The sequence below is a fragment of the Dryobates pubescens genome, chromosome 30 (genome assembly GCF_014839835.1).
Source record: "Dryobates pubescens isolate bDryPub1 chromosome 30, bDryPub1.pri, whole genome shotgun sequence".
NCBI lineage: Eukaryota > Metazoa > Chordata > Aves > Piciformes > Picidae > Dryobates > Dryobates pubescens.
Genome location: NC_071641.1, coordinates 4,964,669 through 4,982,028, shown reverse-complemented (window position 1 = coordinate 4,982,028; position 17,360 = coordinate 4,964,669). Strand labels below are relative to the sequence as shown.

At 45.0% G+C, this 17,360-nt stretch overlaps 1 protein-coding gene across 2 annotated transcripts in view; it reads right to left on the bottom strand.

The window, feature by feature from the left end:
* Positions 1-17,360, bottom strand: part of PTPRE (protein tyrosine phosphatase receptor type E) — a 117,981-nt gene that overhangs the window by 17,375 nt on the left and 83,246 nt on the right. For both annotated transcript variants that reach the window (XM_054174667.1, XM_054174666.1), the window contains exons 3-11: positions 16,054-16,156; positions 15,722-15,795; positions 14,098-14,234; positions 8,067-8,157; positions 6,812-6,888; positions 6,653-6,689; positions 5,589-5,686; positions 3,461-3,580; positions 1,340-1,500 (exon numbers count right to left, since the gene is read on the bottom strand). In XM_054174667.1, coding sequence (XP_054030642.1) covers positions 1,340-1,500; positions 3,461-3,580; positions 5,589-5,686; positions 6,653-6,689; positions 6,812-6,888; positions 8,067-8,157; positions 14,098-14,234; positions 15,722-15,795; positions 16,054-16,156 — 898 coding nt within the window. The remainder of the gene's footprint in view (positions 1-1,339; positions 1,501-3,460; positions 3,581-5,588; positions 5,687-6,652; positions 6,690-6,811; positions 6,889-8,066; positions 8,158-14,097; positions 14,235-15,721; positions 15,796-16,053; positions 16,157-17,360) is intronic.

The following is a 17,360-nucleotide window of genomic DNA, read 5'->3' as shown; positions in this document are numbered from 1 at the left end:
ACTAGAAAGACAAAGCCACTATTCTTTCCTTTTTATTCTGACCTTGCCATGATAATTGCTGCTGAAAAGATACTTCTTGATCAGTTATGAGCTTACAGTTGCTAGAGGGATCACAATTATTCTCTTAAAACTGCTGTGGAGTTTGGTTGTGGTTTCATTAACCTAAGTTAGCACAAGCCTTTAGCAGCAGGAGGTTTCATGAGCGTGTGACCAAAGGGGTGGGAACGTGGTCTGTGTTGCTATGTAGGGCATTGTTAAAATGACAGCATTTAAGGCCTTAAATGAAAGCCTTTCTTCAGAAATTTCTGGGTGTTTACTGGATAATTTACATGGCTAACTGCAATTTTATTGTGGGAGAAGTGGGGGATGAATTCTCAGAGGAACATTTAGTGGCAAAGGTCACAGATTTGGATTACAAGTCTGTGTTTCTGACAAAGAAGATATTTATACCAAATGCTGGATATCACTCATGGATACAAAAACCCCAACAAAACAACAGCTTCTGTTTAAGTATTAATGTTGCAGCAAAGACAGACCTTTTGAAATTGTTTTTATGCCATGCTCTCAAAAACTTCAGCATCTTACTGCCCTTTGTACATATAAATATGTAAGGAAATCATAGAATGGTTTGGGTGGGAAGGGACTTTTAAAGTCCAATCCTTCTGCAGTCAGCAGGGACATGGACAACTAGATCAGGTTGCTCAGAGCCCCAAACAATCTGACCTGGAATGCTTTCAGGGATGGAACATCTACCACCTCTCTGGGCAAGCTGGGCCAGGGTCTCACCACCCTCAGTGTAAAAAATTTCTTCTTAAACCTAGTCTAAATATCTCTCTCTTGCTTTCAAACCGTCACCCTGTGCCCAAACACAACAGGCCCCTCTAAAAAAGTCTGTCCCCAGCTTTTTTATCAGCCCCTTAAGTACTTAAGTACTTAAGTTGTTTGGGCGGTGTTGGATTGGTTGATGGGTTGGACGCGATGATCTTGAAGGTCTCTTCCAACCTGGTTTATTCTATGTATTCTATGTACTGAAAGGCCACAAGAAGGTCTCCCTGTAGCCTTCGCTTCTCTAGGCTGAACAACCCCAGCTCTCTCAGCCTGTCCTCACAGCAGAGGGGTTCCAGCCTTTGGATTATGTTTATGATCCTAAAATACATATGTATATACACAGACAAACAGACAACCTTTGTAGCCTGTGAGCAGAAGATTAAACTTGCTATTATACATGTAATACCAGGCCAAGCTAAGAGGAGGGAAGGCACCTAAGAGAAGGAGAGGCTAAGGGAGCTGAGGTTGCTTAGCCTGAGAGGAGGAGGTGCCAAGAGAAGCACATACATACCTGCAGTGAACCACAATTGGCCCAGCATGGGCAGGATTCAGTGTTTTGACTTTTTTCAGAAATTTCAGCATCCCAATAGGTGTAAAAGGCACCCCAAAATCAGGCCAGCTGGTGAAGTGGAGCTGCGTTACCAGCCGTGGAGCTTTACATCCATCATGAAGCTGCAAGGGAACACGTAGACTCTGAGTCTGGCATTTCATTTGTCATCCAAAGGTTTATAAACAACCTGCTGTGGTTATTTATGACTATAATTCCTGCGGCACTTAAAGCCTGACTGAAAGAGTTGAAGTTTACAGTGTATGTAAAACACAAACACAGCATAAAATTACCATAGAGTATTAAAATGCCACTTTGCAGTGAAAACTGTTTTTGCAAAATCCAAGACACACAATTGATGTTGGTAATGGATCAAATCTTAAGTCCCTGTCACTTGTAAAATCCTCACCATGCTTTTTTTACAGCAGCCTTGGATGAAACTCTCAGAATTTAGCCTAAACATTCACGATCTGCATTGCTGTGAGATATCAAATGCCAGCTTTTCTCATATCATGCATGGAAAAAAAGGGGGAAAATAAAAAGGGCTGCAGCTATAATGACCCAATATTGCCAGGTTCATCATCTGACCTAGTCTTCAACAATGAAAAAGAAGCTACTCTAAAGCAACAACAGCAGAGCTCAGCAGTCTTCCACCTGCGCTGGCTAACCACAACCTATCCTCAAGGTTAGGAAATGCATCTGTCTCAAAAACCTTCAGTCCGTTGGCCAGAGTCAAGACCACTTCTTGGCCTACTGGTTCTGTAAGGCTGCTTTGACTCCCTGGATAATTAAACCCTACACTGCAGAGATCAACAAGTGAAAGGCAGCCAGGTCCAGTCAAACTTTCCAGCCCTTTGGCTTAACATAGAATCACAGAAGGGTTTGAGTTGGAAGGGACCTTAACATGTCTCACCACCCTCAGGGTCAAACCCTCAGCCTCTAAGTACTGAAAGGCCACAAGACGGTCTGCTCAGAGCCTTCTCTTCTCCAGGCTGAAAACCCACAACTCTCTCTCTGGCCTCACAGAAGAGAGGTTCCAACCCTCCCATCATTGCTGTGGCTTCCTCTGTCCCTGCTCCAACAGATCCATGTCTCTTCTGTGCTGAGGACTCCAGAATTTGGCTCAGCATTGCAGATGGGGTCTCAGCAGAGTGGAGCAGAGCGGCAGAATCCCCTCCTACCTGCTGCCCAGCATGCTGGGGATGCAGCCCAGGATGTGATTTGCATTCTGGGCTGGGAGTGCACATTGCTGGCTAATGTTCACAGCACACACATCTCTGTCCTGTCCTTTCCTTCCCATTCTGCTTTCTGAGCACAGTTTCCCCAAGCACTTCTATCAGCAATGTCTTATCAGTGATCACTAGTTACACTGAAGTGATCTCCAGGCTCAATTAGCAGATGCTGCTTCACAGTCCAGGGTCTGTAACTAACACCAAATGAACACACCCATAATCTGAGAGGTTCTGAGCTCTCCATGAAGTTCTATACAGCTATGTGTGTTTTTATCACCTCTGACCAGCCCATGCCATCTTCAGTTTTCAATCTGAATTAGACTGTCATCACATTACAAACACAGCAGCCCCCCATTTAAGGATTGAGGATCTCTGCACACTTTGGACAAGAGCAAACTCATCCCAACCGCCTCTCTTGTGAGGTAAAGCTTTAATTTGTGCTGGAGACCAAAAGATACAACAGAAATCAAGCTGTAATGCTGGCCAACTAATATCCATGGGCTACTCCAAATACCCATATTCACTCATATTCCAATATTCCAATTCACTCATCTATTACCTCTGCAGTTTGTCCCCAAAACCACCAAACCACCGCTCCTGTGTTCCCTCTCCATGCCAGTCACAAGGAAGGATTTTCAGTGGCCAGAAGAAACTGAGCAGAACATCTTGCAATCCATTAATCTGTTAGTGCCGAACCGCAGAGCTTGCCTCCCTGCCTAGGAGAGGTGCCACATCTTCCCCAGTTGCAAACATGTTTAACTAATTTCCTGAATTCTTTTAAAGCAAGTATTTGACATTCCAAGAAGCTGTTTTAAAAGGAAGGCCCAGCAAGAGCATTATTGCTGCTACTGACCGACTGAACGCAGAACTTGCGGATGGTGTAGTCCACCAGAACGATGCAATCTTCCACGGACACACGGATGTTCCCATATGTCCAGCACCCTTGGTCAGGCCAATACTGGTAGCACTTTTCCTGTGCAAACACAGAGTGAGCTTTAGAACACTCAGGCTGCTTTTATTGTTGGTCACTCATAAAGCAACAGAAGTATGAATATGTAGAGTGCCTCTTCTGGCATGATACCACTTTGACACTTAAATTTATGTAGATAATCACAGAATGTTTTGGGTTGGAAGGGGCCTTTAGAAATCATCTAGTCCAACTCCCTCCTGCACTCGTAAGCACATTAAGCTGGAAGAGGGTAGATCTAGACTAGATATTAGGAAGAAACTCATTACAGTGATAGTGGGGAGGCAATGGAACAGATTGCCAGAGAAGCTGTGGCTGTCCCCTCCCCTGGAAGTGTTCAAGGCAAGGTTGGACAGGACCCTGAGCAATGTGGTCTAGTGGAAAGCGTCCCTGCCCATGGCAGGGGTTTGGAACTAGATGATCTTTAAGGTCCCTTCCAACCCAACAGATTCTATGATTTTCAACTAGAGCAGGTTGCTCAGAGCCCCACACAACCTGACCTGGAAGAGTTCCAGGGATGAGTCATCTACCACCTCTCTGGGCAACTTGGACCACTTCCTCAACATGCTCAGCATAAGAATTTTCTTCCTTCTTTCTATTCTAAATACCCTCACTTACAGTTTAAAATCATGACCCCTTGTCTGTCACTACAGGTCCTGCTAAAAATAGTCTGTCCCCAGCTTTCTGATCAGCACCTTTAAGCACTGAAGGGCCACCAGAAGGTCTCCCTGGAGCCTTCTCTTCTTCAGGCTGAACAACCTCAACTTTTTCAGCCTTTCTTCATGGGAGAGATGCTCCAGAGAAGGTGAGAGGAGCTTTGAAGTTGGTTTTTAATCTAATCAGACCTGAACTACTTCTGTTTTGTTTTTTCATTCAGAGGTGTCCAACTGCTGGGACTGAGATGTCTTTACCTTATTTTAAAGCTTTAGTTGTAGTCAGTCAGAAACATGAGGCAGTCCTCATTTGGAGTCAGCATGAACACCCAGATTTAACAGTTCTGGCATCTTATATTCGGAATGGGCTCTTCTTACAGACTGCCTTTGCTGTTTGAGCTTCACCAAGCAATGCCACAATTACAGTAAAATAAGGCAGTGTGAAGAGACAGACAATGAATGTCCATCCCCATAACTGCAAACATGCACAAAGCAGGTATTAAGCCCAACTGTCATGCAGTGATATGCCACACCACATCTCACAAGTGCATCCCCATCTCCTTCCCAAGCCCAGCCATTGCTGCTTAGCCCTTTTTTTCCACATTGGCACAAAAGGTCACTCTTGAGGGGCAGGAAAAGCACAGCTCTCCAACACTGAGCAGCTTCTGCCTCCTTCTCCTCCTCCCTCCCACAGCCACTTAAGGAAACAAGTTTTTGTTCTCCAGCATAAGATTTTGAGGACTTCAAACAAGGATATAGCATGCTCAGGGGAAAAGAAAATAATTAAAATCTATCTTTTATGTTTCTGGTGGCACATTTCCTTAATACTTCTACTTAGCTTCTCAAGTCCATGAAGCAGGAATGAATTTTCATGCTCATCAAGTGCATCTCAGCATTCAGAAAGCCTCATGCAATGAGAGGAGTGAGAGTGTACGAGGAGGAACAAGGGGGGACAGGAGCAGCAACACTCACAAAGCAGCAGCTATGGTTTTCAATTCTTTTCTGCACGTGCCAGAAAGAATTCTAAAACCTAATACTCAGAAAAATGAAGTTTCAAATCTTCATTTCTCACCAAACCCACCCACAAAGCTCAACCTTATGCAGCGATAAGCCCCAGGCACGAGAATTTGCATGTGGCCAGGAGTTGTGCACCACAAAAATTAGCTATCAATATTTTTTTTTTTCCCCCTTGAGATCACCTTATAGAAATTTGTACTTTGGAAATGGAAAGTGTGTTTATGAGCAGAAGCTCAGAGGTGTTAACAGGGACTGGGGAAGGAAGTGGTCAGAAGGGTGGCTGGCCACGGGTGCTGGAGAACACCCTCAGCAAGACATCCTGGAGCAAACTGAAAGCTCATTACCTCTTTTCGTTCTTTCAGGTTGGTTAACATGACGATAATGGCTGACTTCTGCTCCCATATCATCCTCCAGAAATCATTAACTGTTTCTTGCTTTGGGCCTGCAGACAGAAGACAGCTCTGTTCAAGAGGGATGATAGAGACCAACACATTGCAGTATAGAATCATAGAATCGTTTAGGTTGGAAAAGACCTTCAAGATCATCAAGTCCAACCACCCTCTAACTCTGCCAAAGGTGGTGCTAAACCATGTCCCTCAGCACCACATCTCTGTTTCATTCAAACACCTCTGGGGATGGGGATTTGACCACCTCCCTGGGGAGCCTGTTCCAGTGTTTGAGAACCCTTTCAGTGAAGAAGTTCCTTCTACTGTTCAACTTAAACCTCTGCTTGTGTAGCTTGGGGCTATTTCCTCCTGTCCTTCCACTTGTTACCGGGAAGAGGAGACCAACCCCCACCTCGCTACAACCTCCTTTTAAGGAGTTAATAGAGAAACAAGGTCTTCCCTCAGCCTCTTTTTCTCCAGGCTGAACGACCCCAGTTTCCTCAGTTGCTCCTCACAGAAGTTGTTCTCTAGACCAGTTACGTGTGACCACAATGAACCACTTTCGGAGAGTCGCTCATTGTGCTCTGAAGGACAGGAGTAAAGGGCAGCAGCAGCTATTTGCTTTGTGTCTGGGATTGCTGGGACAAAGTTCCCACAATTTGTGGCTAAATAAAGCATAAGAATTCACGTGAAAATGCCAATTTCTGTTTCAGGATCGCTTAGAGGGAAAGTATGAAAGGAGACATCAATTTTCAACCCCTCAGTGAGCTGATGGGGAAAAAAAAGAAAGAGAAGCAAAGTGGAGGTGGAAGAGGGAAGGTGAGACTCTCCTTAGAGCAGGATCTGCAGGGCTAAAGGCTGTGGGTTACCTTACACTCACTCGAATTTCATTTCAGCTGTAACCTCTAAATCTCACTCACATTTGGCCACCACATGCAGCTGAAAATAACCTTTCAAACATGTCTAAAATTAAATGTATTCAGCCTTAAGTTACAGAGAACAGAGAGACAAGAACAAATTACCTTGTGCTGCTATAAATTTGTTCTTTTCTTTGTAACCCTATGGAAATAAAATACCACAGCAGTTAAAAGATGAAATGCCAGCAGAGGATGTCTCAGAAAAATACTTACTTTATTCACAAAGTTTGCAGTTGGGCCAACAGTGGACAACTGTCAACTTACATCTATATATGATGCATTAATGTAGTCTGAAGATGGGACTCCATCAATTTGGGTCAAAACCACTCTGGAATGATCATCTGGAAGAAAACACATTGCAAGTATAGTTTCATGAGCATCAACCTGAAATGTGTTATTTCCTTACAAGCAGGAAGTCCAAGCTAAGAATATACTTCACAAACCTGTACTGTCCCTAGTTCTCTTCACAAAATTTTCTCCACAAATGTCTTAGAATCACAGAATCATTTTGGTTGGAATAGACTTTTAAGATCATTAGGTTCAACAGTTAATCCAGCAGTGATGACCTTACAGTAAAGCGTGTCCTTCAGCACCACACCTACGTGGCTTTTAAACCCTTCCAGGGACAGAGACTCCACCACTCTTCTGTGCAGCCTGTTCCAGGGTTTGACAACCCTTTTGGGGAAGAAATTTTCCCTAATGTCCAGCTGAGCACAACGTGCAGGGTCACAGTCACTTGTGCCCACACTACTGGTGATCCAGGACAGGATGCTGTTGGCCTTCTTGGCCACCTGGGCACACACTGGCTCATCTCCAGCCAGCTGTCAACCAACATCCCAAGGTCCTTTTCCACCAGGCAGTTTCCAGCCACTCTGCCCCAAGCCTGGAGCATTTGAGGGGTTGTTGAGACCCAAGTGGAGGACTGTGCACTTGGCCTTGCTGGGCTTCATCCCCTTGCACTCAGCACATTGATCCAGCCTGTCCAGGTTCCTCTGAAGAGCCTCCCCTATCCTCAAGCACATCAACACTCTTTCCCAGCTTTGTGTCATCTGCAGATTCACAGAGGGTGCCGTGATCCTCTCAGCCAGATCACCAACAAAGAGAACTGGCCCCAGTACTGAGCCCTGGGGAACACCATTTGTGATCAGCTCTCCACTGTATTTGCTTTACTCCCACACCTAGAGTTCACTGGGCCTGCTGCTTTACATACTTACAGTGCAAACTTCTCCATATTTGCTTGCCCCAAACGAACCTGAGATTCTAAAATAGCTGCTTGATGTAATGTGATAGAACCCCATGAGAGCCAAGGCTTTATAGCACACCACTTGGTAACTGCCACAGAAAACCCTTGCAGAAGGAGATCAGTTCTAGATAGATGCCACAAGCCAAACAGGTTTTGCATGTCTAATACACGAAGAACTTTTGTGCCCAGGGAAATTGTATTACTTGAATCTTTTCAACAAAGGAACACTACTACCAGAATTAACTGTTTGGTTTAAAAGAAAAGGGAATGTCTTACATGGCAGGATGTTAGGATATCTGTTTTTCTCCCTGTTTTCTTCCTTATTTGCCATTTCAAAGCTTCCCTGCACATATCCAGGTGTTAATGACTGGAAAAAAAAAAAGATACAGAAGTCAATGTGTTAGAAAACAGCCAACTCCTGACTGCACATGGCTTGGGGAAGATCTGCATTGCTACACATTGCCTTCCACCCGACAGACTTAAACACACTTTCATTACTTTCTAACAGGAAACTACGTCCTGGCAGATTTCACTACAGAAAACAAGCTCAGCAGTTTGGAAAAAAAGGAAGAGAGGGGGGAAGTCATTTTTCCACCCAAGATGGCAGTTATATAGAAGTCTGTTAGAGCTGCTGCTTGAAGCTGCCATCTGCCGCGGTGATTCACAGCGCCGTGACCCAGCCCCACGACGCTCCCTCGAGCTCAGCTCTGACAGCTACTTTTAGCCCTAACAGTTGGTTCAATAGCATAAATTGAGTTTGATTGTTAACAGGTCACTGCTAAGAACATCAAATACCCAACATCTTGCTAGAATCTGCAGGTGAGGGCCCAACTTGAGAGGGAAGAAAAAATAAAACCACAATTCTTTCACGCCAAAATCTGCTGTATGAGTCAAATTCTGCAAGTAATCAGCAAGATCAACGACTGCAGATAAATTTAGTTGAGCTTAAAAAAAGCCCCAGTCTTGTAAAGCAATCAAATGAAAGGAAGAAACTGAGAGGAAGGGAGTGAAAATGACAGCAAAGAGAAGCTCTCTCCATCACCACAGCAGAAGCTGAGGTGGTACCTCCAGGGTCAAGTGGTCAAGCATGGGCTGTGGCAGACAGCCCAGAGTAAGGGGACAGTCGGAAAAGGCTCCAGTCACAAGGCTCTGCACTTTTAGTTGCCTCCTCACTGCAAATGCTGTAAAGAAGATCCAGATTTCATCAAGGTTCTTGTACTCAACTCCCCAAAACCCCACTGAGAGAGCATGTTGGATCCCAATAAAGTAAAAACGCAGCGGTTTGGGAATGCACAACCACCCCCTCCCATCATTTTTCTACCCACCACTGCCCAATCTGAACCACATAGGGGAAGGGAGACAAATGGTAACGAACCATACAGCTTCAAACAACTATCCCTGCATGGCTGGCAGAGCAGAGCATGAAATTTCCCATTAAAACATCACTCCATGTTGTCAGGGTGACATAGGTTAAAAGGGGAGTGTGGGAAAGACTTCTCCACAGAAGAAACATCAGTGTGCACTTGTGTTTGGTTTCAATTTGTGAGTGTAAGTAACAGAAAGGAGAGAGGAGGTTAAAGATGAGTTGAAGCAGCAAGCTGCTTTTAGCAAACTGCTAAATTCCTTATTGAATGAATCACAGAATCCCCAGCATGGTGGGGGTTGGAAGGGACCTCTGGAGATTGAGTCCAACCACCCTGATAAAGCTGGGTCACCCACAGGGGGTTTCCTAGGATCACAAAGTCCAGGTGGGTTTGGAATCTTTCCAGTGAAGGAGACTCCACAACCTCTCTGGGCAGCCTGCTCCAGGGCTCCAGCACTCTCACACCAAATATGTTTTTCTTCATGTTCAGGCAGAGTCTCAAGGGTTTGAGTTTGTGCCCACTGCCCCTTTTCCTGTCACTGGGCACCACTGAAAGGAGCCTGGCCCCATCCCCTTGACTCCCATCCTTTAAATACTGATCAGCATTGAGAAAAATCCCCTCCCAGGCTGCTCTTTTCCAGGCTAAACAGCCCCAGGTCTCTCAGCCTTTCCTCCTCACAGATGTTCCAGTCCCCTCAGCATCTTTCTAGCCTCTGCTGGACTCTCTCCAGTAGTTCCCTGTCTCTCTTGAACTGGGGGAGCCCGGAACTGAACACTGGAGATGCAGCCTCAAACGAGCCGTGAACGGAACGCACGCTTTCGCTAATTAAAGTACATTTATAATTTATGAAACACAGAAACTTAATTAATGTTTTGCATAAAAAGAGATAATTAGCACTTCAAAACGTGGTTTCTTCAAACTTCAAAAGTCAGGCAACAAATTCCCAACGAACACTCATGTAAGTTCTGCACCTTCATGTGGAAAACACACGAGAAGTAATTATCCAGGATGAGAGGGAATGGACTGAAGCTTGAGGAGCATAGCTTTAGACTGAATAGTAGGAAGAAGTACTTTACAGTGAGAGTGGTGAGACAGATGTGTTCAAGGCCAGGCTAGATGAGGCCTTGAGCAACCTGGTCTAGTGGGAGGTGACCATGCTCATGCTGGGGGGATTGGAACTAGATGACTCTTAAGGTCCCTTGCAATACAAACCATTCTATGAATCTCTGGTAAAATAACCTCTCCATTCCCTGATCCTTACTCCTGCGACACCCTGACCTCCCCTTAGAAACCTCCTTATGTCCTGCAGCACAACTTAGGGTGGATGCTAAACCTCAGTGCAAGGATACAGCTCATTTCAGGGCTCCCACCCATCTTCAGAGAGGAAGATGTGATTCATTGAGGACTTGCTTCATCACATTCTCTCCATCACCCCACAAATCACGAGATGATGAGGAGTCCTGGTGGCACGGGTCATCTGCTGCCACCACAGCCCTATCCCACTTCACCAGAATCCTAAAATCTCTCTGAAGCATGTGAGGGGCTCAATCTACCCCAGCATCAGCTCACTTCCTTTTTGATTTTTTCCCCAAGGAAAGACCCACAAGGACATCTTAGTCAAGTCAAAATTAAAATGTCAACAGACAACTCTTAGAGGAAGCTCTTCAGACATTAAGCTGAAAACCAAGGCAATAAACCATCACAAATTTCCAAGTTGCAGCTCATCTTGTGTTCTGGATGACAAGCAGAGGTAAGGGTCCAAACAGAAACAAAAATAATAATTATAAAACAAACAAACAAACAAGCAACTGAGGGTAGAAGGAGCCTCTGCAGTTTTGGTCAGGGTACAAGTGCAAGGTGGTGGTTCTTAGTAATGTAAGGTTTAAGGATACAATCAAAAGCATTGAAGCACACCACCAGGAACATAAATCTAAGAAATATCATCAAAAAGTCTTCCTGCCTGCTGCTTGTCTTGGTCTTTCAGCAATGGTTTTGTTTTATTGTCACCAGAAAGATCAGTTAGGACACTTGGGAACCAATATCTTTGCCCGGTGCACTGCTGACCTACAAGACTCATAGTGTTTGTCCTGAACCTGTTTGAGACTCACAGTTGAGACCCTGTGTCTGTGCCCCCCTGATGGGGGGGAGGGGGAGAGGGGGCAGGGTGTGTGAAGCAAACACTGCAGCAGGCAAAGATTTCCCCCAGCAGATCCCCATCAGCTCAGTGACCCCAGCACAGGGCTGTATTCAGGGTCCACCACAGCTTCCAAACCAACAGGATCAGCTTCAAGTGGCAAATACATGTGTAATCTCAGATGGCAGAAGGATGGCATTGAGTTCAGGGCTTCCATGTGCTGGTGGATGCTCTGAAGGAGGGGTCACCATACAAATGTCTGTGCTGAAGAATCATAGAATGTTTTGGGTTGGAAGTGACCTTTAAAGGTTATTTAGTCCAACCCTCCTGCAGTCAGCAGCAACACCTTCAACTAGAGCAGGTTACTCAGAGCCCCAAACAACCTGACCTGGAATGGCTCCAGGGATGGGGCACTTTCCCTCTCTCTGCACAGTCAGCATAAAGAAAATAAAAAAGTTCTTCCTTCTCTCCAGTTTAAATCTCACTCTTAGTTCAAACCATCGCCCCTTGTCTTGTCACAACAGGCTGTGCTAAGTGTCTGTCCCCAGCTTTCTTACTGGCTCCTGTAAGTACTGAAAGACCACAAGGTCTCCCTAGAGCCTTCTCTTCTCCAGGCTGAATAACCCCGACTCTCTCAGCCCAGCCTCACAGTGGAGGGATTCCAGCCTTCCCATCATTGCTGTGGCCTCCTATGGCCCCACTCCAGATAAGGACTCCAGAGCTGGACCCAGTACTGCAGGTGAGGTCTCAGCAGAGCAGAGGAGCAGAATTCTTGCCCTTGATCTGCTGCCCATGCTGCTGGACATGCAGCCCAGGACACTGTTGGCTTCTGAGTCCACACTGTCCATTTATGTCCTGCTTCTCACCAGCCCCATGTCCTCCTCTGCAGAGCTACTCTCCACCTCTTCATCTCCCAGCCTATAATGCTATTGGAAGTTGCCCTTACACAGGTGCAGGACCTTACTCTTTTTGAACCTCATGAAGTTCATACAGGCCCACCTCTCAAGTTTCTTCAGGCCCCTCTAACATGTCAACTGCCAAGGCTCTTGCTTTCTCACCCCCCTCCTTCCCTGTGCTGCACTAACAGACTGTTTGTCAGCTTTCCTGGTTCCTGCTACAATCTCTCTGATTTCCAACTGTCTTTCACCCTTTCTTCCCCTCTCAGAATTGAGCAAACAGCTCATGAATCACCTAAAGCAGCCACAGGACATACTCTGGCGGGGGGGATCACCTGAAGCATCAAGCAGACTTTCTGCGCCATCACTGCTCCAAATGCTTATTCATGGGGACTGGAACCCAACTTTCAGACTCAGTACTTGTGCACAGACAAACTCACAGGCTCACAGCATGGTGCAGGAAATGGTCCAAGCAAAGCAGGTTTTAAAAAGAAAAATAGATGCTTGTTTCACTCCTAAGTGCAGAATGTATTAATCATTAGAGTCAAAATTCACAAGCGCACAACTTATCAAATGAGCTTCCACATTCATTTTGTGGACTATGATAAATACCTCCACAATGCTCTCTCACTCTGAGAAAGCAAAGAAATTAGGTGCTTTAAATAGATCAGACAAATTGCAGATACAAATCATGGAATGGTTTAGGTTAAAAAAGACCTGTAAGATCACTGAGTCCAACCACTGACCCAACACTGGCAGGTCACCACTAAACCATTATCCTCAGCATCACATCTACATGGCTTTGAAACCCCCTCCAGGGATGGGGACTCCACCACTGCTCTGGCAGCCTGTTTCAGACTGTGAGAAGCCATTTGGGGAAGAAATGTTTCTTACTGTTCAAGCTAAACCTTCCCTGGTGCAACTTGAGGCCATTTCCAGGCGAAAACATACTCATCACTCTGGGTTCCTCCACAGAAACCAGCTCTACAGCATTGGCTAAAGACTTATCTACACAACCACAAATAACTGAAGCTTGGCTTATGAGCAGAAAAGAAAATCTCCTTTCTGCCAAGGCAATGCTCCAAAGAAACACCCTGAATGCTGAAATACTTCACAGAAACATATGGGGACAATCATTAAAAGACCTGCTGTGACAGGACAAGGGATGATGGTTTTAAACTAAATGGGGGAGATTTACACTAGAGAAAAGGAAGAAACTTTCTATGCTGAGGGTGGTGAAACACTGGCCCAGGTTGCCCACAGAGATGGTAGAAGCTCCATTCATGGAAATATTCCAGGTCAGGTTGCTTGGGGGCTCTGAGCAACTTGATCTAGTTGGAGATGTCCCTGTTGATTGCAGGGAGGTTGGACTAGATGACCTTTAAAGGTCCTTTACAATCTAAAGCGTTCTATGGTTCTGTGTGCTAAGGTGCTGCAAACAGGGAATTGATGGGATAATAACAAAGAGTAAAAGGTCTAATTACCCACAAGCCAGTCAAACCTCACTAGGGCAATATTACAGACCACACTGTGTCTCCTCCTCTAAGTACTTCCCATAGAGATGAGACATTCAGTCCTCCATTACCATTAAGAAATCAATGCTAAAGTGATTCACAGTCAATTTTCCTCTCCTCCAGCTTTCAGACAGACACTAAAGACCATCTTTAGATGTTAACAAGCGTCAAACAGTTATGTAGTGCAGATTTGGCAGGAATGGAATATGAAGCAGTTAACATTCTAGGTATTGTCCAGATAAAGATTTACCACACCTGACAGGGAACACACCACCCGTGGCAGCACATCCACACAATTGCTGAGGCTCTGAGAGAGCAGCATCATGCACACCACACTTTTACACTTGCAGGTATTTTATTTTGCCCCCTCATTTTCACCCTGCAGCCATCAGGACTTACATTGAACTCCTCCCTGAAGAGCTTCCCTTCGTCCGCCGATCGCATCCGTATTTCCTCTTCCAGGTTTTCCACTGGAATAGGGAAATATTTTTTGGGGCCTGAGGGAGATCTACTGAGCAGCATGACCCGTTGCTGTTCTGTCAGCACAAGGAAAATAACACATTAAAGGCATGTCCAGACCAACAAGCTATTTCCAGCTACAAATCATTTTTTATGCTGGAAGATGGCAAAAACATCCTTTTTGCAGGAGACTTCAATTGGTGCTAAAGCTGATTTAAATGAAATTAAAAAACCCAACCACAGGCCAAGTAGCTCCTCAGAGCACACAAATTCAAGTAGAACCACTATTAATAAAAATAATGGTTTCTGTATGTATGCCAGATCAAAATGTGACCAGATTTTATTTAGAAAAGGAGAAAGTTTCTTCCGCTGATCAAGGCAAATCCAGCCTGGCCTTGTCCCCTCCCTCAAGGTGTTCAAGACCAGGCTGGACAAGGCCTTGAGCAACCTTGTCTAGTGGAAAGTGTCCCTGCAAGTGCCAGAGGGGGCTGGAACTAGATGGTCTTCAAGGAGCCTTCCAACCCAACCTATTCTATGAATCAATCCAGAGCTGCTCTGCCACATGGCAGGGAGAGTTCTTAATATCTGTTTCCAAAGAGATCCCCTCTCTGCCTGCTCTTCTCCAGACTAAACAGCACCATGTTTCTCAGCCTTTCCTCCTCAGAGATGCTCCAGGCCCCTCAGCATCTCCGCAGCCCTCCGAGACTCACAAACTACAACTCACTTGTGGCTGCACTAACCATTCACCACCCAAGGGCACTACCCAGCACGAGGCCACCGCAGGGATCTGCAAACCACGCTCATGGGGGTTCCCATGCTCAAGAACCAACCCAAAAGGAAGCTGAGGGGTATCTTTAGGGGTATGACTTTCTCTAGCTGCCACCCTCCTTACTACCCATCTTCAGTTTGTAGGCAGCAATGTGAAACTGCCACTAAGTTGCAATTGCTTTTAATCATTAAGTTTTTCCTCTCTGTTACGGAAAAAAATAATTTCTGAGCAAGAAACAGATGGCTAGGTTTGAACTGAGCTTCACAGAGCCACAGCCCATAGAGGGCTCCCCTCTAACAGACAAACCCACCACACCAAAAAGCTAGTGGAAAAGACTCGTAACCCCGGAAAGTTTCCAGTTTGTGCCTCTGGTTTACAACCCTGCCCTATCTCATCCCCTTCCTTGTTTCTCTTTACATTCAGGAACCACTAAGTACCTTCTACCCCGCTGCCCCCATCCTCCTTTTAAGAAGAAATACTACAATTCTTTCTCTAAATACAGAGATCACAGTGCCAGAAGCCTGGAATCTCAGCTGGCATCCTAATAAAACATATAGAGAGAGCACAAGAAACATTTACAAAGGCACGTCTGCTGTATCACAACACCAAGTGAAAACAACTGAAAGTTAACATTATATATACACAGATAAGAAGCCACAGAAGAGGGACCTCTCTTTTTTAAACTGTTTTAAGAACAATCCTATAGCTTATACACAAAAAACAAACATAACTAAAGAATTCTCAAGGAGGAAATGAGTGTGTACAAACACAAAGGGAAAGTAAATCTCTCTGTACCTTGTTCTTCTAAGATCCCATTTGGCATCTTTTTGTCCCCAGAGTTCACAACAGCTTTCCTGTGTCTTCTGAACCTGAAATATACACACCATTGAGTAACTCTATTGAAAGGTAACAAGCATTTGCCCCCAAATCAATCTTTACCAACCATGTAATTTGGGAGAAGCTCTTTCTGTTCATCTTCCCAGCGAGAGCCACCACGACTGTGGCAACCTCCTCTATGCTGTGATGGAGGCTTCTGCCTCCCCAGAAGTGCACATTTCACTTCCTTGTTAGATCATATCGAAACAAGGCTGGTCTACTTCTGCATACAGAGCTCCACACAGCCCTACCTGAAAAAATAGCCTGCCAACAGGATAAAAATGATGAAGACCAGGAGCAGAATCAGCATTGAAGTCAGCAGGTCCTTGTGTAAATTGTTCTCCTCTGTAGAGTCTGTGGAATGAACGCAAAGGACAAGAAATTTCAGAGACGGGGATGGGCTAATCTGGTACAGAAAGCGTGCTTGGTGTATCCAAAACCTGTGGTTCTAGGTAACAACTTGCCTGTACTTACCAAAAGCACCCAAATGATTTCATATGTGCAAAGCTAAACCTGAAAAGTTCCTCCTTCAAAAGCACACCTGAACTACCTGCTGCTGAGACCACCAAGGATATTTTTTGGAATGACTGCTTCAATTAAGAATTTACTTGTAGACAGAGCAGGATGAATTAGGTACAAGGGATTAAGCTCAATTTGAAGCCCATTCAAAAGGTTTGCCGTTTCTCAGGCAGACAGAAGTCACGAGACTGCCACTGCTGGTACAGATTTTATTGACTTCAGAGACACAATGTTTAAAACACATTTAAGAGTCCCAAACACTGCTGCTGCCTGCTATCAGGCTGCAAAGCACAGCTTCAGCTTGATGGAGGGGGAGGGCAGGAGGGGATAGTGCAAGCTGCAGCATCTTCTGTGGTTTGCATTTTATATTTCATATTATAGTGCAGAATCCCAGCACAGTGGAGGCTGTACATCCAGTACAAACTGCCTGCTAAAGCAGGGTCACACCCAGGGGGTTTCCCAGGATCACAAAATCCAGGTGGGTTTGGAATCTTTCCACAGGAGACTCCACAGCCTCTCTGGGCAGTCTGCTACAAGGCTCCATCACCCTCACAGGAAGAGAAGTTTCTCTGCAAGTTTAGGACAGGACAGAAGTTTTTCTCCTCAAGTGTCTGTGGAACCTCCTGGATTTGTTTGATGGGGACCACTGAAAAGAGTCTGTCCCCACCCTCTTGGCACTTGCCCTCTAGATATTTCTAAGGATACATATATATATAAGAACGAGTAGAAATGATGAAACTTTTAACAGCTACTCCAAATGGAGATTAAAAGAATGTCTAGTGTAAATTGCAAGTCTCATCTTTGTGCTAATTGAGATTTTATGTGGCTCTCTACATTTCAGTTTCATTATCCTTCTGTAACCTTTTAATTCTACCAAACAATTCAATATAGAACACATTAAAATCATTGAAATCCCAACAGGTTTCATTTAAGAGAGCATATCCCTCTGCTTTAGCCTTCAGCAAGCAAAATACAGCCCTGCTACTTGGTTTTCATAAAATGGTTTGGGTTGGAAGGGACCTTTAAAGGTCATCTAGTC